Genomic DNA, 24958 nt, shown 5'->3' with positions numbered 1-24958 from the left:
TTAGTCATGTATATTTAGCAAAGGAAACACAGGTTATAAATTCGACCTAAAATCAACTGTTTTTAATGGCATGGGGAAGTGAGCGGTTAGCCAGCTAAAATGTAACATCTGAGTTAACATTTGAAATATAAGAAATTGTTGGTGTTCAAATAAGTATTCAGTTTTCTGAGATATAGAAAAACAAATAGACAGGTGCATTACGAATCATTTCCCAAGTAGCCAAGTTCAACACCACCAGCAGAATCTGTGCAGATCATTTACATAAGATTTGTTATTCACTCAAAAAGATAATGCTGAGCTTTTAAATTTTGATATTATCTATATGCTGCCATCACTGAATACAATCTGTCTAATAAGAAATACAGACTGGAAGTAATACAGCAAATATTTGTTCATGATGTAAAGAACACTAAGTGTAAATGTTTATTTTTTTTTACATAATTATTCTCTAAAAAAAAATTTGTTTGCACATGAACCAGCTCTAATACTGTAGGTAAAAATATGCAGTGAAAGAAATATACATTTGTTCTGGATTAAGATTAGTTTTTACACTATTTTAAAAAATAATGAATATGTAATGAATAACTAATCATCTTTAAGTAAAATTCTAGACTAAGAACATTTGCCGTTTCAAAAATGTGCAGCATCCTTAAAACCTGTTCTAATCTGCACAAATTGGCTTAAACACTCGACGCTCTGTATCTTTGGCTGTAGCTCTGAAACAGACACAATCTTCGGGCTTTAAGTGCTGTCGTTTTGTAACATTAATTCTGGTGAAGCTCCTGGAATTTCTCCCCCAAGTCTGCCCCTGCTTGTTTTTCTAAACTTTTTATGACTTCATTATAGCTCTTGACATTGGACTGAGTCTTTTTCTCTTTTTTTATATCTTAGCTCAATACTCTACACGTGGCAGAGTCCTGGATATGATTAGTTTTCTGATGTTTTCATGAAATGTATTTTTGCCATTCATCTTTGTGTTTGCGGGAATGTATTTAGCTCTGTGTGGGGACAGTATGTCCACATGATGATAGTAATACATGACAGTTTTGACAATGTGTGGATGTTTGGATGGTCTCTATGAAGAAAAGTGCTTTAGTTGCTTTTATTTTTAAACTGATAAGATGGAAGCGCTGTAAGAGCCAAAATATTTCGTTTTGAGGCTAGGCTAAGGTTTAGGCGCATCATGTAAAAAAATTCTCCTATTCTCCTTAGACCTTGTCGGGAGAATAATTGTGACACTATTGTACTGAAATCTATTGTGCTAAAGTAGTTTCCAGTACTATCCCACACACCCATATACACACACACACACACACACACGCATACCCTGCCTCTTCTCAGTTTATCTCTCTATCTCTTTAAAGAGATCTCTTTAAATCTTTATCTCTCTATACCAGAATGAAAAACATTTGTATAATATAAAGGAGACCATGCTTTGCATTTGTGAAACCATTATGCAACTCAATTTATTGCCAAAATGATTTAGAGTACAGGTGCAAACAAAAAAAAAATTCCCAATGGCTTTTAAAACAAATAAAAGCCTAATCAAAAATAATGACACCCCACAATTGAATTTTGTATTTAAAAAAAACATAGAAAAAACATTTGACATGCAATAAATACATTCATTTCACTAAAAGCAATTTGTAAAAATTAAAACAATATTGGCAATGTAATGTAAAAAAATACTGTTCGGTTTTATTTGTATTGCTTTTTTTTGGTCGTGAAATCACATCAATCTTGCAAGAAAGCACTTTAAAGTTATGTGTTACGTTGTGTTAGATTTGAAATAAGTTCAGAACAAAAAGTGATGTTGACCCTTGAAATCAAAGCAGACATGCTGGTGTGTTAGTTGGCTGGAAGGCAATGGGAACATCCACAATAGTTTTTTTTTTCCTTTCTCTCTATTGCAGTGACTGATTTAGGCCATTGAAACATGTCTACGGTCTACAATGGCTCGCTTATCATTTAGTCGTGCCACTTCTTTCCCTTTTTTTGTTATATAACTATGGCTTTTTGAACCATTATTGAATAAGTGTGTGCGTGTGTGTGTGTGTGCATGTGTGTGTGTGGCCACATATATGAACTTGTATATAGGTGTGTGTTCAGAGTGTCCAGATGTCTCAGCAGTGTTCTGGCTGGTCTGATTTTTGCTTCACCCCATCAGTAACACAGACTGCATTTTAGTAATGGCTTTTTAAACTCAAAGTGACACTCCAAAAGGAGCTGGGCAGCCTAATTAAATCTGACCTAATCTGGAACACAGAGCAGTGACAGGGCTGTCTGCCATCCAGCTGTATGGTGTATGTGTGTGTGTGTGTGTGTGTGTGTGTGTGTGTGTGTGTGTGTGTGTGTGTGTGTGTGTGTGTGTGTGTGTGTGTGTGTGTGTGGTCACGCATGACTATCAGCATTGCGATAAAATCAAGCACTCTGCTCTGCCATTCTCCTCGTGTTAAACTTTTCCTTTGTTTATATGTTTAAATTCCCCAGTTGGCTGAAATGAATTTCCCCTCAAGTCCAATCAATTTAAGGGCACTGTGGACATCTCTGCATAGCTGGTCCATTTTCATGTAGCTTTTTTATAGACTCTATCTAATCTCCTAATCAGGAGTCTCCTTTGTCCATTTCAGAGCTGAAAAATGTTCAGCAGTGCAAGTGCAACAAACTAAACACCATAAAGGAGCCATTGCCGAGCTCGCTGTAAGCCTGTGGACAACCAGTTCATGTTGTGGGAAGATGGGGATAACAATTTAAGGCCAAGTAACATGATACAACTCTCATGGAACAAACTTTGAAATGGAAATGCAAGCACAATTCACTATACAGTCATTCAGTGCTACTCTGCAAAAAAGGAGCATTACTATACCACCTGAAAGAACTTTGCCCTTCAAAAAAAATACTAACAGCCAAATTATAGAGTCCAAACCTGTCCAAAAGGATGACAAGTTACCCGAGGTGAAACAGAAAAGCACATCAATCTTGTCTCTGTATAAGCTCCAGAGCTCTTATATATATTCTCTCATTTCATTTCCAGGTTTGCTTCCTAATGCAACGCACAGAACAGAATTGTGCACTCCCTGTGTTCTCCATGTTACCATTGAGTGCATTCTCTCTCATGTGTCCTTTTATCGTCCTAGATTTTTCTTCAGTCATAGCGATCACTGTTTTATCTACAACTATGACACATTTTTATAGGAACTAAGTCTGAGATGATAGCATCGTCAGCTGTTTATTTAGCTGATCTAGCCCCACACAGAATCTTAACACATGCCTTCATGTTTATCGTGGAACTTGATAGGGGTGTGAATAAAAAGAAACTAGTTTTTCGCATAAACATTTAGACAACTGTCTTCTTCAAGCAAGAAGAGCAGCTGGACGCCACTTCATCAGAAGGTGCGGCCGTGGGCTTGTGGTCAGAGCTCTGGGTCAGCCGGTGGGAGGGAGTGTGTAGGGATCCAAGATGCTTCCAGAGAAGTGAAAGAAAGCACTGAGTTAGTCTGGGAGAAGCTGGGATGGTGTGGGTTGGAAGAGAGGGAGTGGTGCGATTAGCGACAGAGCAGGAACAATCATGAGGCGATGATTTATCCAGAAATAGGCCCTCATAATGAGTCAATGTAAAACAGCTGAGTAAAATAAAGTTTGTCATGGATCATGCACTTTTTATCACATGCTCTCTCTCTTGCTGAAATGCAAGGCAAATTCACAGGTGCATTATGGGCCATATGATGCATAATATGAATAAGAATCCTTGTGGTCTGTGATAAATAAAATGACATCTGCATGTGTTTAGATTTGAATGTGACATTTTAGACCACAGAATCCAGCTAGAATTAAGAAATTAGTGAGACCACAATGGCCATGTTTTAAACACCCGCAGTAACACTGTAATACACTTGATTTGCATGTTCATACTTCTCTTATGCTGAGTAGATTCTGTCCATATAAACTTTAAGGCTTTGGCTTAAAGTAAGCTTTGGTTTCTGTTCTGACTGAGGGAGCTTCCTCAGACTGAGAGGAATATTTCCTTTGGACCAGTTTTTGAAGTATGGTTAGTACAGTGTATTGTTCCACATATTTCTCTTCATCTCCAAAGCTTTGCTTTTCTTTGCTTGGCCCATTCTTTGAATAAGAAGAGTGACCAGAGAGTTAACAACATTTTGTAAACTGTCAAACACTGCCTCTGTCCAGAGTTAAAAAGGCATGAAGAAGAAAAAGAAGCAAAAGGAAATTCTTTTCAGAATGGAAAGGAGTCATAGATTATTTTTTCATAATCAAGACAAAACTTGGAATCCCAACCTCTGCTAACCTCTCTTTTCCTCTCTCTTCATCTCTCTACTAGCATTATCTGGTTTTGAGCAGAACCACACTATGCATCTTGCTCTCTGCTCCTACCAAGATGGCTTCCTCAAGTTCAGTTCATTCCCTGAAACACACACATGCTTTCTTCACCTACTGTAGACTAATACACAAGAAGCCATGTCACCTTTCTTTCTCATGTGTACATTTGCTCAATTCTCTAAGGACTATGCCAAGTTACTGTAATACCTTTAGACAGTAGAGAAAATAGATATCTGCATTTTTGGAATGGGTATAAAAATAATTGTGTAAAATAGCAAGAGAGATATTCCACAAGAGACCAGAGGTGCTTAATGAATGGCAGAGAAAGGGAGTGTAAGATTTATATCCCCAGGACAAAAATCCACATTTTCTATGTGCATTAATATGTCTGCGGTCACAGATTTGAGTATTATAATAGTAGTAATATTGTAGTAATATTGTTCATAGACTTGAATCAGTAGATTTGTATTACGTGTTGTGTGTGTGTGTGTGTGTGTGTGTCAAGCTCTTGGCTATCCACATAAATTGTATTAGGAAATCACAGCATTTCTCTAAGGCCCAAATGTGCTGGTTACTTGTGTGTGGTTTAATAGTCAGTATAAACAAAGTCTAAGTGGGAACCAAGTCCTGCATTATTGCCAAGGTTTCAGCCGAAGCTCCTTCAGTCACAACCTGAACATGGGTCAGTCAACTTTAGAAACTATGCTTCTTCTTTACCAAGTCAACCCCAGTGTTTATCACTGCAGCGAATTATTGATAAACACATCACATTTTATATACAGCATAGCATTTAACACTAAGGATTGATATTGCTTTAGGGAAAAGGGTGTGTCTAGAATTGTTCTGCATACACAGGAATATTTACAGGTACTCATAAAGAAATATCCATAAAACCGTGAAAAAATAGAAGAGAGTCAAGTAAACTATTTAGAAACATTGTTAATAATTATAGACTCTTGTAAAAATTGACAACATGTACACATTTTCATAATCTTGAAATAAGCACAGATTTGAAGTGGACAACTCTGCCTTAAGAGGGTGTGTGTGTGTGTGTGTGTGTGTGCGTGCACACGCTCGTCTTATGTGTACATGCTTTGCTATTTCCTAACTTTGTGTCCCCATACTGAGATGGGACAGGTCCTGAGGTAAGCACCAGTTTCACTTCACTTTGGTTTAAGAGTCAATCAATCAAATGTAATCAAAACAAACAACAACATGATGACATGCTACAGAAAAAGTCTCTAGAAGGCAGTGTACTGAAGTTGCCTACAACACTGTAACATGTTCAGTATGCTCATTAAGGCTGGGAGGGTTATTAGTCCTATCACAGTGCATTCATGGCTTAAGTAAGTCTTCACATTTACCTCTTGAGGTTGTAAATGTCAATAGTGGTTAACAAACCCCCCTCTTAAAAAAAAGGAAAATTCCCATATCATTGGTATATAAGTATAAGGTACAGGTGCATATAAATAATATTGATATGTCACATAATAAGACATAATATGTCTTTCAAGACTGCAAAATTTGGTTTGCTGTTAGTATGTTACGGGCTAGTGGTGTTCAGTTGGGGTGATCCAGGCAGTGTGTACATTACAAGGCTGCTTAGCAGCCGTGAAATCTGGAATCAGGCTGATAGACAGCACGAGCAGACTGAGAGAATTGGGGATTTCACAGGGCTTATCCTTAGTGGAGCAGCTGCAGGGAGAGTGCTGAGATTTATCCATGCTATCAGTGTCAGGGAGAGTGCCCTATGTCTAATCTTCATGGCTGTCACATTAACAGCTTCACATATTAACCTGAAAGCAACAGCACCATGAGTGGGCCTATGCAGCTCCCTGTGATGTATACTCTGATTATGGAAGTTTACTTTAAATGCTATTAGATTCATTATTTATCAAATAATGTGAGCTACTTGGATAGAGTTTATATACACCGGATCTGGAAAAAAATGCTTTTGTTTCAATTGCTATTTGTTTGGTTTTAAGTGTTGTTGAGGCTCGAAATATTTCTAATGGGTTCACTGTGTTCTCCTAAAGAATGTTTGGGCTGTATTGCTGAATTGTAAATATTACCCGATTCTAAAGGCAACACCCATGCTTACTCTATCTCACCAGATGCATATAAATTCTCCACCATGGATTACTGGCATGATTGGAATATGCACAATAACATGTCAGTGGCACGCTCAAATGGATTTGCTTATTCCTCTTTAAACAACCAGTATAAAGGCACTTGTAAGAAGGTGGGTTATAACATGTAAAATAATTGAAACTATATATGACACTCTGGATATTCTCTCTACAAAATGGGACTTGCTATATCAATGCATAGATAAGCTTAAGTCACTTTACCAAAGTGCTGGAACAATTACTGGCTTCACGTAGTTGTTCCCTTTTGTATGGGAATGCTGGGCCACTCAGCAAAGCAGGAAACTGATTTAAAGGAGATATCCAGTATTCCAAAAAGTCCTCCAATTATCATAAAATTCCAAAGATGCAGCTTTCTGTTTTAGCCCAGAATCCCTTTTCCATCCCAATCAGAAGCCCTGAAAATTGTTCATATGTGCTTTGTTAATTATTCTATATACAATAGTCACACTTATTACACAGGTTAAGGGTATGATTGCAACACTCTTTCCAAACCTATTTTCTTTGGGATTTACTTACATACAAAAAGAAATAAAATAAATAAAAATGTCTTTTTTGGTTTTCAATTGACTGATTGGTTCGGAATTTGAAAAAAAAGGATCCTATATTTTTTTTAGATATAAATACTGCACTGCTATATGTGTCCATGGTTGGAGCAAATTATAAATAACAGTTCTCCTTTTTTTAATAAAAAAAATGGCTGTTCTGCAATACGTGTAGAGAAAGGCACTTTTTACAGTCAATGCATCCGGCATGCAATTTTCTAGCTAATGGTCTCTTTCCTCCTGTGTCTGAAGTGCAGGTTCATTGAAGTTGAGGTGAGAGTTAAAATACTGTGGGCAGCCTACAGGCATTTTGTTATGTGTCATAGCTGGGCAGCTGAGCTCTGCTGATGGAAGACAGAGTTGATGGTCTTCTCTCTAGCTGGGGGAGTAACGGTCAATGGTGCGTGCCTCTACAGGTAGCTGTTGAGAGGCAGGTGGCAGTGGCAAGACATCCATCTTATCATGAGTGAGGCCTAGGTGCTCTGCAGTCAGTTTGGACAGCGGATAAAGGCTCTCCATAGCCTTGGCATCTGCCAGTAACTGCTGAGAGGCCTGAGCGAGAAGCTCTGAGGCCTTCTCCTGTTTCAGGCCTAGATGTTCAGCTGCATACTTACTTAGGGGAAAGATGCCTTCAGAGAAGTCCATCTTTAGCTTGCCATCAGATATGAATCCCCCACCATTCCCTCCACTGCTGTGCATCTTCATGTGACTAATGAGGTTACGCTGCTGGGCAAATTTGCCACCACACACCTGGCACTCATATGGCTTTTCACCAGAGTGAATGCGCATATGCTCAGTGAGCCTGTACTGCCTAGTGAAGCGCATGCCACAGGCATCACAGGCAAAAGGCTTCAAGCCCAGGTGGCTACGCATGTGGCGGGTCATGGTTCCACGCTGGGTGAATTTTTTGCCACAGATGCTGCATGGGTAAGGGCGGGTCAGCCAGTGGGTCTTCTCGTGCTGTCTTAGGGTGGCTGGATCTTTATAAGTTTTGTCACAGGAGGCACAGCGATATGGCCGAATCATTTCTCCAATGCCCACTGGATGTAAGTTCTGCCCTAATTTACTGTCTGTGTAGGTGCTGTGGAGGCTGCCCGTGCTGTTCAGGTTTGTGGGTCCATTGGTGCTGGTGGGTTTGTCAGTGCCATTGCTGCTTGGGTTTTCTAGCTCTCCAACATGGTTGAGATCCTCTTCTGCGTGGGTTTCCACATGGGCATTGAGCTGTTCAGAGCTAGGAAACCCTTTGCCACATGGGATGCACACATAAAGGTTATCTCCAAAACTCTCAGGCTCATAAGGCATATGATACCTCCCGCGGGGACCAGGGGGTGATGGCCTTCCTTCACTGCTGCCTGTTTCCTCACTGCCCGTCCCATTCTCATCCTCTCCATCACAGGTTACTGGCCTGTCATAGCCTCCCTCACTAAGGTTCATCTTCTCCTCATTGTTTTTGTGATGATTCAAATGTTGGTGGTGTGTGTCTTTATCCTGCTCACCCATGCCCCCACTATCATCCTCCTCATCCTCCTCATCTTCATCCTCCACACTGTAGGGCTCATTTTTTACCCAGCGGTAAATGTTGGAACCGTCCCTGCTGCGGTCTCCTGGTTCTTCTGAGGGCTCGGGGCTTGGGGGGCATGGGTAAACCTCCTGGCCCTGGGAACTTGGACGCTGAAAACGAGGGATTTGGGGCAGTTGGTTGAGGAGGGGAAAAGACCGTGATGTTAGAGAGGCAGTGTGGTGCACAGCCTCCATTTTCCCTGAGCCATCGGTAGGACTAAGAAGAGGGCTTGTGCGGTGACTCAGTTCTCCCTCTGGCTCCTCGTTAAGGTGACTCAGATGAGGATGGGTAGAATGCTGCTGGGAGTTGGGGCTCTTCTTGGACAGGTCTAGGCCATATATGGGTGAGCAGTTTCTATCTGCAGACTGCAAACGTAGACCTGCTTGTTGAGGCAGGGTTGCTTGAGAATGAGGGTAAGGCTGCTGGCCCTGTGTAGGGACTGGTGCATAAAGCTCTCCTACATGGGGGGCCAGGGAATGGGGTGGTAGATCCTCCAATGATGGGCCTCGTTGTGTGTTCATCACCCCACCAGGGAAGCAGGGCTGTATTACTGGAGTGGACACTCGCAGCCTTCCCGCCAGCACTCCACTGGGGCTCATTTTAGTGTAAGGCAGAAACCCAGACGTGGGTCGTAAGTGGTATTTCCCATTTCTTTTTAGCTTTTTTTTGCACAGGGCTACCAAGTCCAGCAGCTGCAAATAGCTAGCAGCTGCCAGCACTGCACCTATGTTTGGCTCTGTGGGAGATGTGGGGTCACCTTCACTTAAACGTCCTGTGTATATGTAGTCAAGGATGACTCTAAAAACACCTGGACTCACCATCTCGTGGTCCAGGTTGATGAGGTTGTCATGGACAACAAGGGATTTAAGGTAGAGGCTGCTGGCAGCCAGAATGTTCTTATGAGCACGGAATAGAGCATTTTGCACCACTATGATGACATCACACAAGAAGCCTTTGGTGCGTTGCGTGTTCAGTTGCAAGAGGAGGTGCCTAGCATGAGTTGGGACTTCCATGGCATCCAGCATTGTCTTCAGTCCACCACCTGAAACAGTAAGAAAAGTAGTTCATTCGTTATCCAAAAAACTCTATACAAACCTTAGTACACTGTTGCCTTTTAAAAATGCTGCTGAAGCCCAAAGTACAGCTGAAGCCTAAAGCAACATAGTAAACTGACACTTCAGTTCAGGATGCCATTCTTATGCCAAATTGTCTTGTTTAATAAGTGTTGATTGAAAAAGACAACTGAAAGCCTATTGCTTGAGAGGATGTCAGAGATGAAAGGTACTGTATAATAAAAAAAAACACTGCTTTACAGCCCAAATGTGTTCCCTGTGGTTCATCTTCATGCTGTCTTTAGAGAAAACTAAAGTCAAAACACTTCCGATCCATGATCCATAAAAAGTTCAAATTAATATTTACAATTGAGCTCCTAATAAATGAGAAAGGACACAATGGTGAGCATATACGTGTATCTGCAAAAAAATATATAGGTGGAAAGTGGCAATTTATATGTGTTTTCGTGTTGCTGTCTTCCTGATAAAGCATTCCAGAGGTGGTGTGTGAAGTTTTAAACAAAGTCTAACTGAAGGTTTTGCAAGTGTGACGAACAGCAGGTATAAACTAGTGGGACAAAAATGTGTCCAGTAAAAGATAGGACAGTCAGCTCCCTTTTAGCTCGGTCAAATAAGGAACTACAGACAGACTTACTGTAAATCTTATCAGAATTACGGAGCTGGGGTGCAAACTAATCTTTATTAGCATTTTATGTAAAATGATCATTATTATTAAGGATGTTTAACAAAAATAAGTTCTCTGCTCAATATTAGATGTGCAAATCCCTATTATATAACATAAGCATTTACCAGGATGTGTTATTTAAACACTACTGCAGCGTACGTGTTCTTTATATACAAGATAAAACAGATTTCTGGGGTCCCTTAGGGCTTGACTTCAGTGATGGGAAACCAGCAGCTAAATAAATAAGGTCAGCCATAGACATCCCGACATTAGTTCATCCTCTCTTTGTATATATCTTTGCACGTTCGCTTCTTTATGGAGGAACAAGGAAGTCTGTATTTATACACTTCAATTTAATTTTTCCCTTAATGTTTTAGTAAATGCTTTCAGCTCAGTTATATGAAACTGTAAACTTTTCATTAATGAAGAAGAAAATAATTTACGCACTATTTTATGGAGCATGGATTTTCGTTTTTGTTTTATTTTTGTATTTTTATTTATTTATTTATTTATTTATTTATTACAAGTAATCTGATGTAGGGATTTTTCCCTCAAGCTTCCCTACAGAAGGAACTGAACTCCGGATACAGAGGCGATGTGGCGCACGAAGCGCTGTACCGCGTGCGCAGCTAAGAATGTGCGCCTGCAACAGAAACGCAGTGACAAGCTCCTAAATCAGTTCTAAATCTTTTGTGGGTGGAAAGTAAACAGTCTGGCACAAAGCAAACATCTTGCAAACATTAAAACAAATTTATGCAGAAATAACAAGCGGGATTAAGCAAGTCTCAGCACGAAAAAACGTAGATGGGAAAATATTAATCATGAGTCGTTAGGTCAATAGTACACCTGTAGCATATTGCGCATGTTCGCCGTTTGCTGCATGGTTTAAAGCATTAGGCTGTTAGGAATAATTCATAATAATTTGCCTTATATCTTTATAATACAACGCCTTTATTTATACCAAAAGTGTAATACAGATTAATATATAGCGATGGTCAGGGACACAATGATATTGTCCTTTTGCGCATTTCTTCCTATACATATATATATATTCCTATACATATATATTTCCCCCCTGTATATTCGGGGGGAAAAAAAGAAAATTTTCCCTTTTTTTCATCATTTGCAGGTGTAAAATTAAGCAAAGGGAGAAATGGTCATAGCTTTCTCATTTAAGAATGACAGTGTTGGGGGAAACCCAAAAACACAGAAATGTATAACTTTATTATACCGTTTTTCTTTCTGTCTGTTTGTGTGCGTGTGTGTGTGTGTGTGTGTGTGTGTGTGTGTGTGTGTGTGTGTGTGTGTGTGCGAGTGAGAGAGAGAGAGAGAGAGAGAGAGAGAGAGAGAGAGAGAGAAGAGTAGAGCTGCGATAAAGTTGCTTTTCTCCAAATAGAACCAATAAGATTAGATAAAAAGAATAATAGCTTGTCACAGTTTTTGACGATTAAGGTATAAAACATCCCCTCTATTCTGTCAGGCACTCTTAGCGTCGAGTCAGAAAGGGAAGTGGTATCACAAGTAAATCATGTTTAAAAAGCTTTGTTTGAACTCGACGTGTAAACACTTCTATCCTCCTGCACGTCCCCTGCGCTCTGTGTCTATTGTGTGAATGTGTCTATTCCTCAGACTCAAATAAATCCCCAATAACGGAATGTCATATACCTTACAGAACAATACCTTACAATGAATCTAAAAATGTATGCTAATTATCAAATTAGGTAGTGATCTTAATCATAATAATCACTTTCCAGATCAGCAATGTTTGCTTTACTGAATCCCGTTAATTAAGACATACAAAAACCTATAAAACGTAAACAGGTGCAAATACGAACGTTAGATATAAGAACGGTCTTAATAATACTTTAAAACTATCAAAGCTGAAAAGGCTGCACATAAAGATGTATATAATGCCATCAGGATGCATTGAAGTAACGCCTTATTCCCAATATATAGTCTGGATGTGATGGACTAATTTGCTATATTTGGTATGATCCATGCTCGTGCTTTAGGACGGCCCGTGGGTCCTATTTTGGACGGTTTGGTATTCATTAGGCCCTGTGTTTTGTCTGTGTTGTCACTTGGCTGGTTTTGGGTTGAGGCAGGGGTCTAAAAGTAAGTGAATTAAAGTCTGCCTGCACCTACATCCCTCTGACTTACACCCCACTCACTCTGTCTGTCTGTCTGTCTGTCTGTCTCTCTTTCTCTCTCTCTCTATCTCTCTCTCTCTCTCGCTCTCTCTCTCTTTCTCCTCCCTCAATCAGTTCTTGACCACAAGTCAGCCTATTAAGATTTTTTTATCCTTAGTTTAGTGCATATGTTCAACAAGTCATATCTCATCCATATGTTATGTTAAGATATTGAGCACGTATAAATAATTGTTTACAGGTTAATTTAATAGAATTTATATTAGTTAGTTAATTTATAGTTCAGCCTATAAAACATATAGGCTGTCACAGCCAATCAATTGGCTTAGTTGGGATTAGAAATCGAAAAGCACCACTATAGAATATGCTGTGAAATAAAATACATGCTAAAAACATTTGTTTTCGAACTTAAATTAATCACAGCGAAAATAAGACCTTAATTTAATAAGGGTCTTTAAAAACCTAATAGGTTTTACTTATATACATGTACCGAGATAACAAATGTTAACAAATTATTCGTTTATTATAGCCACTATATAGCTAATAGAGCATTAATAGATCAGTAATCATTTAATATGATTAAATATTTAGGACGTTCATTGTTACTGGGATCTAAAACGCTTAATAATAATAATAATAATAATAATAATAATAATAATAATAATAATAATAATAAACTTTACTTATATCAACTCAGATTTTGAATCAGGATACTTCTGGACTCTCTAGTCCTGTTTTTGCGCTAATGTCGTGCGCACATCTGAGCTGCGCGGAGGAGAAAACTCTCTCTCTCTCTCTCTCTCTCTCTCTCTCTCTGTGTGTGTGTGTGTGTGTGTGTGTGTGTGTGTGTGTGTGTGTGTGTGTGTGTGTGTGTGTCGTTCTCCCAGACTTCAAGTTCATTCACAAATCTCCTTAACACTGCCACAGCCGCCTTTAACACACACCAGCTTTCACATTTTAAATGTTTTCCTTTAGGCAAAGAAAGTCACTTCAATTTAAAAGCATGACTAAAAAAACGCTCTGATATCCGCTTTGAAAATGTTCCTCTGCGTTTTCTCCTTAGCTCCTTAAGACAACTTGTCATTTTGCGCCACTGTGAACAGTTTTGACTACGTTTTTGGTCATCTACTTTTTGAAGTACAACCATTCATCAAAAACATTCAAAAACACATACATCGTGTTTTTTATGCAAGACAACAAATCAATTAGTTGATGAATTTGTTCTTTGAATAACTAGCAACTCTTCTAGACTTTAATTCTCCATTTTAAAACATTTGGTGATGCAAACAACTACAATTCACTTCATTCAATTTTACTTTACATTTACAGGCGCTAAAGTGAGTTAAAGTGACACGAGTGATATTGTTATCCATCATCTTCATCAACTTACTCATCCTTATCATGTTCCTATGTCATATACTGGCAGCAGTTATAAAATAACTAAACATAATTCTTCACGTGCATTGGTGTGAAACCCAACAGCTGTCACATCAGCACCCATGTCTGAACCAATCTTATACCATTACATGTGAAACACCATGCTCTCTCACTCCAACTAGTCTTGTCAGCTAGAAATGGAGCAAATTATATATATATATATTTATATATTATATTAAATTATATATATAACTGATGTATATTTTGTGTTTGCTAATAACAACTTATTAGTTGACACTCATAATAAAAATAATTGCACATTTGGACCTGAAGCCTGTATGACTGTAAATCAGTATCATAAGGAATTATCCTGTTTATGACTGGAAAAGCCAGTAAAAGTAAAACTTTCAAAATCTGTAGGTTTTTGTTTAGTTCTGGCACTCATGCAGATACACAGTAAATAAGTTTACACAGTCGTTGCATACAAAAAAGGGGGGAAAGGCGAAAAACAAGAATTAATGTAATAGTTGTGCGTCAGTGCATCGAAGCAGCGGGTTTAAAAATAATAATACTAATAAAAAAAAACGTCCGTAAAATACATTAATAAGCGTTTAAGAAGCAAACGAACACATGTGAAGAAAATGTATATTTATATATATACATGTATAAACATAAGGGGTTTACCTGGATACCCGAGATCTTCTGCCATCCGCTCTGAGTCTCCGGTAATGATCATCTCAGCGCTCTAATGCACGCATTTCTGACGTCTCAACTCTGAACTGCCAGCCTCCAAAAAACCATGCCAGTTTTCCGCACACGACTGCCAACTCTTTTTTTAAGATTATTAATTGCGATGAATGTTGTTCGCCCTCCCCTCGCTCCTCTCTCTCTCTCTCTCTCTCTCTCTCTCTCGCTCTCTCTGTGTTTTCAGAATCGCTTGCTCACTCTCCACCTCTTTCCCTCCCCCTATAAAATATTTGCCCTCGCTACAGCATGGCTTTTTTGTTTTTTTTTTTATTCTTTTTTTTTTATTGTAGTAATTTCCCTTATTTTGTGTGTGCGCGTGCATGTGAAAAGGCGAACGTAGCTGATGATGCAGTGCGCTGTAGCTGTGTGTGTGTGTGTGTGTGTGTGTGTGTGTGTGTGTGTGTGTGTGTGTGTGTGTGTGTGTATGTGTGTGTGGGTGATGTCAGTCTACAATAAAACTCAAAAGGTAAAAGCAAGGGCAGGAACTAACAGTGACCCCGACTTGAACCTGACAACACTCCGTTAGCTCGCCTTAAAGAGACAGGCGTTTTTACTGTATATCACACTGTATAGAACAAATGAGGTGAAATCCCATCAAACAACGAACCATCTTCATCATCATCATCATGCAGACTCTAGGGCTAGTGATGCTCTGCCTTTGTCTGTGTTTTAATAGCGATTTATATGCGATCTGATGTCAGTTTTAAAATAAATTCTCACTTTAACATCTCAGAATTAACAAATGCACGAACATATGTGGGGTCTGATTTGAAGGAAAATATCTTCCAATATGGGAAAAACTTTGAGCAATAATAGTGGTTGTGAACTCAAATGTACAGAGTTCTAAGATAAAAATGCTATTTTTTTGCTCCTTGCTAAAATCATAACTTTTATAGATATAATTAATTGCAAATCGACAACTTGGATGTATTTGGGTTCTTTCCAGAAATCATTTGAAACTATGCAAACTTTTTTTTTAATGTAAAGTAAACTGTAGGTAAATAATTTATACAGTCAAATATTTATCTTTATAAATCTTTCTAGGCCAAAACGTACAAACTCAAGTTTTTTCTAAACTGATACATGGATATTGACTATAGTGACTATTGTATCTCTTAATGAGTGCATCCATTTAAAGTGAATATTTAAATGTTAGAAACAAGGCTAAGGAACCACTGTGAACTTGCAAACATCTTATTTTTTTAAATTAGCTCTTATATATCTACTGGCCTAACAGAATGAATTATTTATATTATATTCAGTGTGAAAAGAGCCAATGAATCACACACATGAGTCGAATTCAGTGAAGAATCAGCCTTGTAAGAGTTTACCGCTTTAGCAAACTTTCCTCAGACAAAAAAAAAGTTTTTTGTTGTTTTTCCAAAGTAGGCTACTACCTTTGGCCCAAAACAGTGTCAGCAGAGGTGTGAAAATCATACTTCTTAATTTAGCCTCTACAACTTCACACAGGAAATGTCTTAACAATATGTTAGTTTAGGTTTGTGTGGCCTTTTTTTTTTGTTTGTTTTGTTTTTAGATATTTACAAAAGAATCAACTAAATTATAAGCAGGAGATTATTAAAAATTTAGAGCTTTGTTGTTTTTTTTTCTTTTTTTTTAATATTTGAAAACCTGTTATTGTATTTTATCTAATGCTGCAAACGCATAATAATAATAATAATAATAATAATAATAATAATAATAATAATCGCAGTAATGTCTCATCAATATTCAGACGTAGCGTGTCCTGTGTCTCCATGGTAACGGCGCACCGGCGCTCGCACTCACTGAGCTCACCTAAGCATGGCTGCAGCACGTAAAGTGCACTTGGGCTCCGTTCCAAACCCCTTACCAAGGCACTGAACCGTACATCCAATCCAAGCAAACGCTTTTGGCATACTATTTAGTGTGCGGATTAGCACGCAGCCACAGTCGCACCCCAGATCGCAGTGTTTTTTTTTTGTTTTGTAACCCACCTCGGAGTCATGTCTGATGGGCCGCTCGGCTGAGTTTTCTCTCTGCAGGATTTCCTCATCCACAGATATCCATAAAGTCACCTCCTGATCACTACCTCGAGTTATAATGGAGTCTGGTTCTTCTTCTGATTCTCCCTCTTCTCCCTCTCTGTGTGTCACGCTCGCTTTTGACTCCGCACGTGCCGCGGTTTGTATCGGACGTTCCGGTTGGAGCTGCTCTCGGTGCTGACTGCAGCGATCCGCTGACCGCGCGCGCAGCGACACCTACCGATTAACGCACGCGCTTTGTGCACGGACTGCACCGGAGATCTCTACCGTTAACAGCATGCGCAAAATGTACATACGCGGTTTGTAGGTCTGATCCTTTAATCCCCTACATCTGGGATATAGATGCACTTTTTTTATAGCTCATCTGCTGCTGCTGTTTGTCCTCCAGACCTCCTTACTCTCTCTATCAATGCAAATGTTTATATTAGGGACAAATTAGGTTCCATCTCACCCTTATTAATAGAAATAATAAATAAGTTGTGGGCGAATTTGTGGGGGGTTTATTAAACCAGAAATAATAAATAGTTTTTACTGGAAAAACCCCTTTATGCTAGTAAACCACCTTGAATATATAAATGTTTGTTTCAAAAGAGGTTTTCTAAGTCCATGATTATACTTTATGACCCAAAACCTAGGACAACTTTTTGTTGTTGTTCATCTTCTTTTTTGATCAGTGCCAGTTTTTTTGTTTGCTGGCTACAGGTTTGTTCTGAGTGGAAAAAGTTTTTAAACAGGTACAATTTCCTGATATTAGTATTATTATTATTATTATTATTATTATTATTATTATTATTATTATTATTATTATTATTAACATTAGGAAAATATGTACCATCAAATTGATTTATTACAGACCTGAGATCATTCTACTGCTAAAATTTTCACATGTTTTAAAATATAGATTTTCTTTCTCATTGAAATTGCAATCACCTTCAGGTTATGTGATTTATAAGCTCTTACAAACTTTCAGGTTCTTTTTCCTGTGAGGAAACATTAAAATGTTTTACTGGGAAACCTACAATAGATTGTTTCCCTTTTAGAAAGTATTCCAGGTAGAACCAAACTATCCTTAATGAACTATTGAAAACTTTATTTCTAAGACTGTACTTGAGTGTACTTGAAGTTACTGAGGTATGGATTAAGCCCGATTTATGGGAATAATTAGAATTAGGTTAGAATAACTTCATTAGTGGCTGATCATAACCCTTACCACAGGAACATCCTTTAAAAAATCCAGACTACTGTCAATATTTCACCTATGTCTCAGACCCCAGTCAATATTTTAGGAACCAATGATAACATGCTGTTTTTAACAAAGAAGTTATTATATAATGAATAATTTTTAATGATTTGAAATAAGATGCCCCAAACACTAAAAACAAACACCAAAATATGGTACACAAATATAACATTTTTTCATGGCTGTATCTCATTTCTGTGATATTGTCTTTTCAAATGGATTGAACTTGTAATTTAAATAAGATATATGGATTTTAACTGTGCAGAACTGAGTGCTCTAACTTCCTGATTAACCAGCATGTCCAGTGACACGTCACGGATCAATTCTAGTATTGCTATTATACAAATAACTTTAGACACATCTTCAGCAAATTAAAGTGTTGCCGTACAAAACAGTTGTCATATATTTGTATACCTTCGGCTTTTGAAGCCCCAGGTTGTGATGATTGAGAGAGTCACTCACCTGACAGTAGTCTGTTTGTCACTACCTTCCTCTGAATCACTTTAGCAGATGACTGATGTCTGTTCCAGGGCTTTTTCCTTCAAATTACCCAAGATCAAGATACTGTTCTTTCACTAGAGTGGTCAAAGTCACAGGAGTCCAGCTTAAAAGAAGAGGAGGTATTGTCTCTCACTTCCAGTTTCCCTTGATGAACTGTTGATAACCTCAGTGACACAGATAGGCAAAGCTAGACAAAGGACAGATGTGAGCCCTCCAGCACCTGGCTGTTTTTCAGTTCACTTTTAACACCAAAGTGTGGAATATAATTCATAAGCCATAAGTATCAGTGGCAGAAACAGTGGCTATAGATAGCACACAATAGCTGAGAAGAAAGCTGTAAGGTGCTGTATGATGTTTTACTGCTCGACCTTCTCGATTACTAAAATAAATACAGATTCCAAAATAAATCATGCAGCAATCAATCAAATCATCTTTTATTGATCACATTTCTGGTGGTGATAGATGAAGTTCAGATTTAATTAGAAGAAAGAAGAAAGAAATTATTTTGTCTGCAGTATTTATTGATGTTAACCACGACAATGGAGGAAATTTAAATGAAAACATTCACTCATTCGGGGAGGCACGGTGGCTTAGTGGTTAACACTTTCGCCTCACACCTCCAGGGTTGGGGGTTCGATTCCCACCTCCGCCTTGTGTGTGTGGAGTTTGCATGTTCTCCCCGTGCCTCGGGGGTTTCCTCCGGGTACTCCGGTTTCCTCCCCCGGTCCAAAGACATGCATGGTAGGTTGATTGGCATCTCTGGAAAATTGTCCGTAGTGCATGTGTGAATGAGAGTGTGTGTGTGCCCTGTGATGGGTTGGCACTCCGTCCAGGGTGTATCCTGCCTTGATGCCCGATGAAGCCTGAGATAGGGACAGGCTCCACGTGACCCAAGGTAGTTCGGATAAGCGGTAGAAAATGAATGAATGAATGAATTCACTCATTCGTCTTTAGTAACGGTTTTGTTGTGATCAGGGTCATGGTGAATCCTGACACTATCCTGGGTTTGAGGTGGGAAAACACCAAGGATGGGATACAAGTTCAGTACAGAACATGAATACACAGTAACATAATATAGCAGCAAAATGTACACAAATGCTCAGATACACTGTTCTTTATCATGTCCTCTTTATTGAGGCTTCTGCCAGACTTTAAATCCAACTTGTCAAAACACTATTTAAAGAAATCTCGGTTAAGCCCAGCGTTGAACGATGAACTCTAATTGAACTGTCAGCACTTGTACACCTCCAGATCGATGCTGTAAGCAGTGATTTAATTTGAATGAACACAGAATAGAGCACCTTCCTCTGGACAAGGTGTTGGAAAAGCCCAGGTACACAGACACAAAACCACATTTGACAATAAGAAAGACTTTCCTTTACAAAAGATACAAAAAAAAAAAAGAGAAAGAAAAAAGAATTGACAAAAAGATGCAACTTGAAAGGAAACTTAACACAAAAATTTCAAATGGCATAAAAATAGTAGCCAAAAGGTTTTTGCAAAGGAGATTTTTTTCTCAATTCCTTGTTTTCTTGCTTTATTTAAATCTTCATCATTGTCCTTCACTTTCCTTCTAGTCCATAAGTTGACTCCCTAGCCACACAGGCCCACATAGCTTGAGAGATTGATCGCGGGCTCAGGTTTCGGTCTGAGTGGAGTTGTGCATGTTCTCTGTGTGTCTTTCTTTTGGCTTCTCTGTGATTATTTCCCACCTCTCAGAAACATGCTAGTGTCAGTGAATGTGTGTATGGTATCCAGGGTGTACTCCTGCCTCACAGCCAGTGTTCCCGGCACAGGCTTTAGATCCTCCAATTATTCCAGATCCCTCATCAGGACCAAACAGTTATTGAAGATGATAGAACAAATTAAGAGACTACATAATATATTTCATGGTTTGGAAATGTAAGTAGGAAGTGAGAAGACTTAGAGCATTATTTACCATAATGTCTTGTGCAGGTAAACCGCTAAAGACATTAACATGCACAAGTGTTTCTCTGTTTTCTGTTAGTTTTCCCTGGGCTCTACAGGGTCCACAGCATTTCATTTCAGTGCACCCAGGGAATGACTAAAAACATTCCAATTAAGTTATTCTTACTCCATAAGGGCCTGGCAGATGGCCTGATGTCAATGCAGAGGAGTTTGGGAACTGGGGTGAAGAGGGTAACATTTATCCAGAGCATCCCCTCTGCTCAGAATGATGAGCACACTCTCTATTTGTGGTCTGCGCACATGCACGAACATTGACCCACTGCTGCCAGACTCACTCAGTTTAAATCAGTATCACACAAAGAATTGTGTAGTAGGACTGACATTTACATGCACCCTGTCCTAATTCACTCTAATGAGATGCGCTGAGACAGCTTTAGTGCAAGGGCATGCACCAGGAGGATGATTTGCATCCTCTTCTTCTTTTGCGAGAGAACCCTGGCCGACATGCAGCTCCATCCTGCGCTAGTAGTGTGTGCCGTTTAGTGGAGGTGAAAGCTAAGCTGAAGGACTTGAGTGATTGATAGTGATGATATGAGTACGGGCTTTAATTGGGCACGTTGGGATTGGCAAAAAAGCATGTGCACCACTTGCTGGCCAACAGCGTCTCTGTGGAACGGCCCAGTGGTGCGATTCGTTCAAAATACCTTCACAGGCATGTGTCTATTATTACCAGATGTCACTTTGAAACGTGGCCTTTTTTTGTTTCAGAGTGTTTAAGAGTGTGTCGTGTACCATGGCCCTATGCCTCCTGTGTGTGTCCTGTGTTCTTGGCTGATCCTGTTCTTTCCCAGTGCCAGGTGCTGCAGAAGTGGAGCTGGTGGTTATGGGTTGTGTGTGTGTACAGCAGACCCACCAGATGATAATCTGCAGGGCACATGGCTGTACACTGAGCAATATCTGTTGCCTTCTCTCTCCTCATTAGCCCTACACAGACCAGCCATACGCTCCTCTAACACACCCACACACACATACATACATACCACAAAAGGGAAGAGTGGCCTTTGTTTTCTGTGTCCTACACACAACCTTTGGTGAACCTCCTCCTTTTCTCTCCTCTCCACCATGTAAATCTCTTTTCTGGCTTAATTCTCACTGAAAACCATATGGTGTGTGACATCATGAGGCCAGGAAGTAGAGTGAGAGAAAGACAGACCAAATGAGAGCAAGGGAAAGAGAACGATTGCACCACCAGGTCTCTGTGCAGTGATGTCAGCAGAGAGGAATGCTAGGAGGCCTGTTGGGGGGCGAGGGGAGCAGGTTGGAAGTGTTTTTGCTTTTCTAGATTTCACTCCCACCTGTATAATCAGAGTAAAGCAGGAGAAGTAGCAGGGGTGCTTGAGACCCGCTTTGCATTCTGGGGCTGTCCCTCTACAGGAATGGGGAATGTTTGCACTCACTCATCGTACACATGTATTCTCACTTTAACGCGATATCCTGTTGGCACTCTTGCTCTCTTGATGGTGAGCTTGAGTTTGGCACATGGTACGCATGGATTGTTTTTGCCACATCCTGGAAAATATAAACATAACACCAGAGAGAAACACACATTTTTGGGAGTTCTGAGTGCTACTGATGAAATTCATTAACCATAACTACTGATGAAAACCTACATGTACATCATGGGAGTCTATAGGGATAGATTTGATCCTTCTTGAGCTCTTGATGAGTGCAATGCGTGCAGTATAGTAATGCATGGAGACCTGGAAGAGAAGCAGACTTGACATCTGGGATGTATGTTAAAGACCCACAATGTGAAAAACCGTTTTGCACCGAGTTGCCTTAATGAGACAAAAGTGCACATTCTACATCTGTTTGTATTGAACCATGAGATTTTCCATGTTTATACGCTATGATAGACAGAATCTAGGATTTCTCCTCCTACTCCTCAGTGGACTTCACGTCTGTTTCCGCTGCCCTCTCTTTCTCCCCCACTCCCCACTCTGTCTTGCTCCATCACAGCTCCATCCAACTGCTCTGCTCTGTTTATCTCTATCTCTCTCATCCTCTTAGTCTCTCTTACTGACGAGTCGCAATCTGCACACCAGGCCTTTCTGTCTGACAATCTCCCTCCCCTCCTGTGTTCGCTCGCTGGGTGAACTCTTCAGCTTTTGTTGGGAGGTCCTGGTCTCCATACCACCACCACCACTATCCCCTTTCCTGCCAGCTCTCTATCAGCACGTACACACACACAAATAGACACACACACACTACCCCTCTCCTCTTCTCTGATTAATGGCAGAGCTGGGGAGTATGCCAGGCCAGTTCCTTGCTTAGTGAAGTAAAGGGAGAGGAGAGGAGAGGAAGGGAAGGGAAGGGAAGGCAAGGCGAGGCAGGGCTGCTGCAGCTGTGGTTTTGGAGTCTGTCTCTCGGCCCCTGCTCTGCCCCCTTTCCCTCTCCATCTCCTCTCTGGCTCCTCCAGGGACACACGCCTTGGCCAGGCCCCAAGAACCAAGAACCAGGGAGTCAGGACCAGGGGGACAAAAAAGGGGAAAAAAGAATGCAAGGCTGTGATGTATAGTGGGGTCGATTGCACAGCGAATGAGGGTGAATTTAAGGGAAATGGCAGGATGTTTGAGTTTTTTTGGCAGGAATTATAGATAGCTCAAAAAAAGTTCAGGGGACAGCAGGAATGCCAGGAAAGTTTTTAAGAATCATAGACATTCTCTTACATTAAAATGATATGTGATGATCTGATAATCATAGACGGAACATTCTTTATCAAATGTTTATAGGGTATATTCTGATCCCTAAAGATTTTTTTTAAAGGTCAGAGGAAACCCTCAAGGAGTTTTGTGTCCTTTTTCAGGATATAAATGTCAGAACATTTAAATTTGCAATAGAAACAGTATACAAAGGTGTAATACAACGTGTATTTGTAGTATGCCATACAGTTTTGATGTACTCTTTTACTTTTAATGTTTTATGAGCTGTAGTGCTGCGGTGTGCTGACCTCACTCTCACCCCGGTGCCACCCAGCCTGTGCGGGACTCAGGCGCGATTGGCCCCAGCCAAAACTCTACAGCGGCACATCTGTTATCCATAAACGCCAGCCACTCACTTCATCTCCATCGCCCACCCCCTACCTCCTCCACTTCTACTGCTGGTTTATTTCTGCTTTGCCATCTGAGCAGGCCATGTACTGTTCCCCTGCCATCTTGTATTTTTTTTTTCCAACTCAAGCACTCACTGGTTGTTCCCCTATTCCTGTTCTTTGGAACCCCATGCTTTTTATCTTGTTCCAACTGAAAACTTTCTTAACCAATATATCCTAAACTGGAAGCCAGCTGAGTGTGGTGGCTGTGAATTAGGAGCCACAGGATGATCCAGCTCCAAGCCACTAGCATTAACCATTTAATATTCCCATGGCCCAGTCATGGCCGAACACCATCATCACTGTGTGCATGAAATATCTGAATTATATCTCTCCAGTTTGGATTTTTGTCATGAGACACGCTTTACCTTTAGTCATTGCTCAGTAAGCCCAACATTTCCTTCTGAAAATGGCAGGGATGTTTTCGGGTGATCTGTGTGGCTCTAGAGAAAATCTCCACATCCACATTCCATTCATGTGTTACTTAAAGTTAAGGACAATCTCCAGTGTGGGAGGATTAGATTTCCTCTCTAGATCATAAGCATTTGGCCAGGCGCACCACACCCATTAGCTTTAAAGAAGATGTGTTTAACACGTCCTCACTGAATACCCAGTGTGCACTATGGCCTAAAAAAATGAACAAAGAAAATAAATTGAGTGCCTCGACTTAACTGTCCGAAGCTTTAAGTGCACCCCCAGGAAATAAAGACGTATAACCCTCATGCAATTTTTTTATATCATTATTTTGACTTTTTCCACTGTAATCAAATTCACAATGTGCAAAAAAAAAAAAAAAAAATCACATACTGAACTTTTGCTCCCTCATATCCTGGATCATCCTGTCCTTTCCAAGACCAAGCATTCACCTTTTCTTTTCCCAGACATATTGGCATGAATCTATGTTGGGGTCCCAGAAGAACCCTGGGATGAATCATGTAGCTGCAAGCATTCAAGAGCACTGTCTTATGATAAATATTACAAACCATAAATCATTGTTTCTCAGAAAAAAACTGGGGGTGTTAGAGAGAACAGAGTAAGGGAGAGAAAGTGTGTGCAGAAAAACATTTAGGAATCTGGAGAGAAAACAAAAGCAGGGTCACATTGTGTGTGTGAGTGTGAATGGTGGTGAAAATGGGGCTTCAGGTCAGAGAGACCACTGGGGAGTGGGAGTGGTGGAGGAGGCAGAGGAGAAGAGGATTGTGGGAACACAGCCAGCAGCTTCGGACCGAAGCCATGTTCTTCGACCAGAAAGTCCATTAAAAGCCTGCTGAGATTTGCGTATACATACGCCAGCGTTTCACTGAACGAATCTACGCACCAGTGGCCAAGCGAGAGTCGAGTCATTTTTGGTTCAAACTGAAGATGAGCTCATAATAGCATAGTTTAATACGTGAACATGAATGTGCTTTTCTCTATTCAGAAATCTAAGAAACATTATTAGTTGAGATTTCTATACTAATTTTGCTCAAGATTTAGGGTTGTTCTTGAAATAAATGCTCTGCAAATGAACAGAC

At 39.9% G+C, this 24958-nt stretch overlaps 1 protein-coding gene across 3 annotated transcripts; it reads right to left on the bottom strand.

Moving 5' to 3' along the window:
- Positions 1-1440: 1440 nt before the first annotated feature.
- Positions 1441-18450, bottom strand: hic1 (hypermethylated in cancer 1). 3 transcript variants are annotated; one of them, XM_060888833.1, is made up of 2 exons: positions 18326-18450; positions 1441-9633 (listed from the first exon to the last, which is right to left on the bottom strand). In XM_060888833.1, exon 2 carries the CDS (start codon positions 9614-9616, stop codon positions 7406-7408), a length of 2211 nt encoding a protein of 736 aa, XP_060744816.1. In that variant the 5' UTR covers positions 9617-9633; positions 18326-18450; the 3' UTR covers positions 1441-7405. The 3 variants fall into 3 exon arrangements, with proteins under 3 accessions (XP_060744816.1, XP_060744815.1, XP_060744814.1); XM_060888832.1 differs by lacking the exon at positions 18326-18450 and adding an exon at positions 16576-16811; XM_060888831.1 differs by lacking the exon at positions 18326-18450 and adding an exon at positions 14537-14832.
- Between the last annotated feature and the right edge of the window lie 6508 nt (positions 18451-24958).

The sequence above is a fragment of the Tachysurus vachellii genome, chromosome 15 (assembly GCF_030014155.1).
Source record: "Tachysurus vachellii isolate PV-2020 chromosome 15, HZAU_Pvac_v1, whole genome shotgun sequence".
Taxonomy (NCBI): Eukaryota; Metazoa; Chordata; class Actinopteri; order Siluriformes; family Bagridae; genus Tachysurus; species Tachysurus vachellii.
The sequence above is the reverse complement of the archived record's forward strand: the minus strand, read 5'-3'. Positions and strand labels throughout refer to the sequence as shown.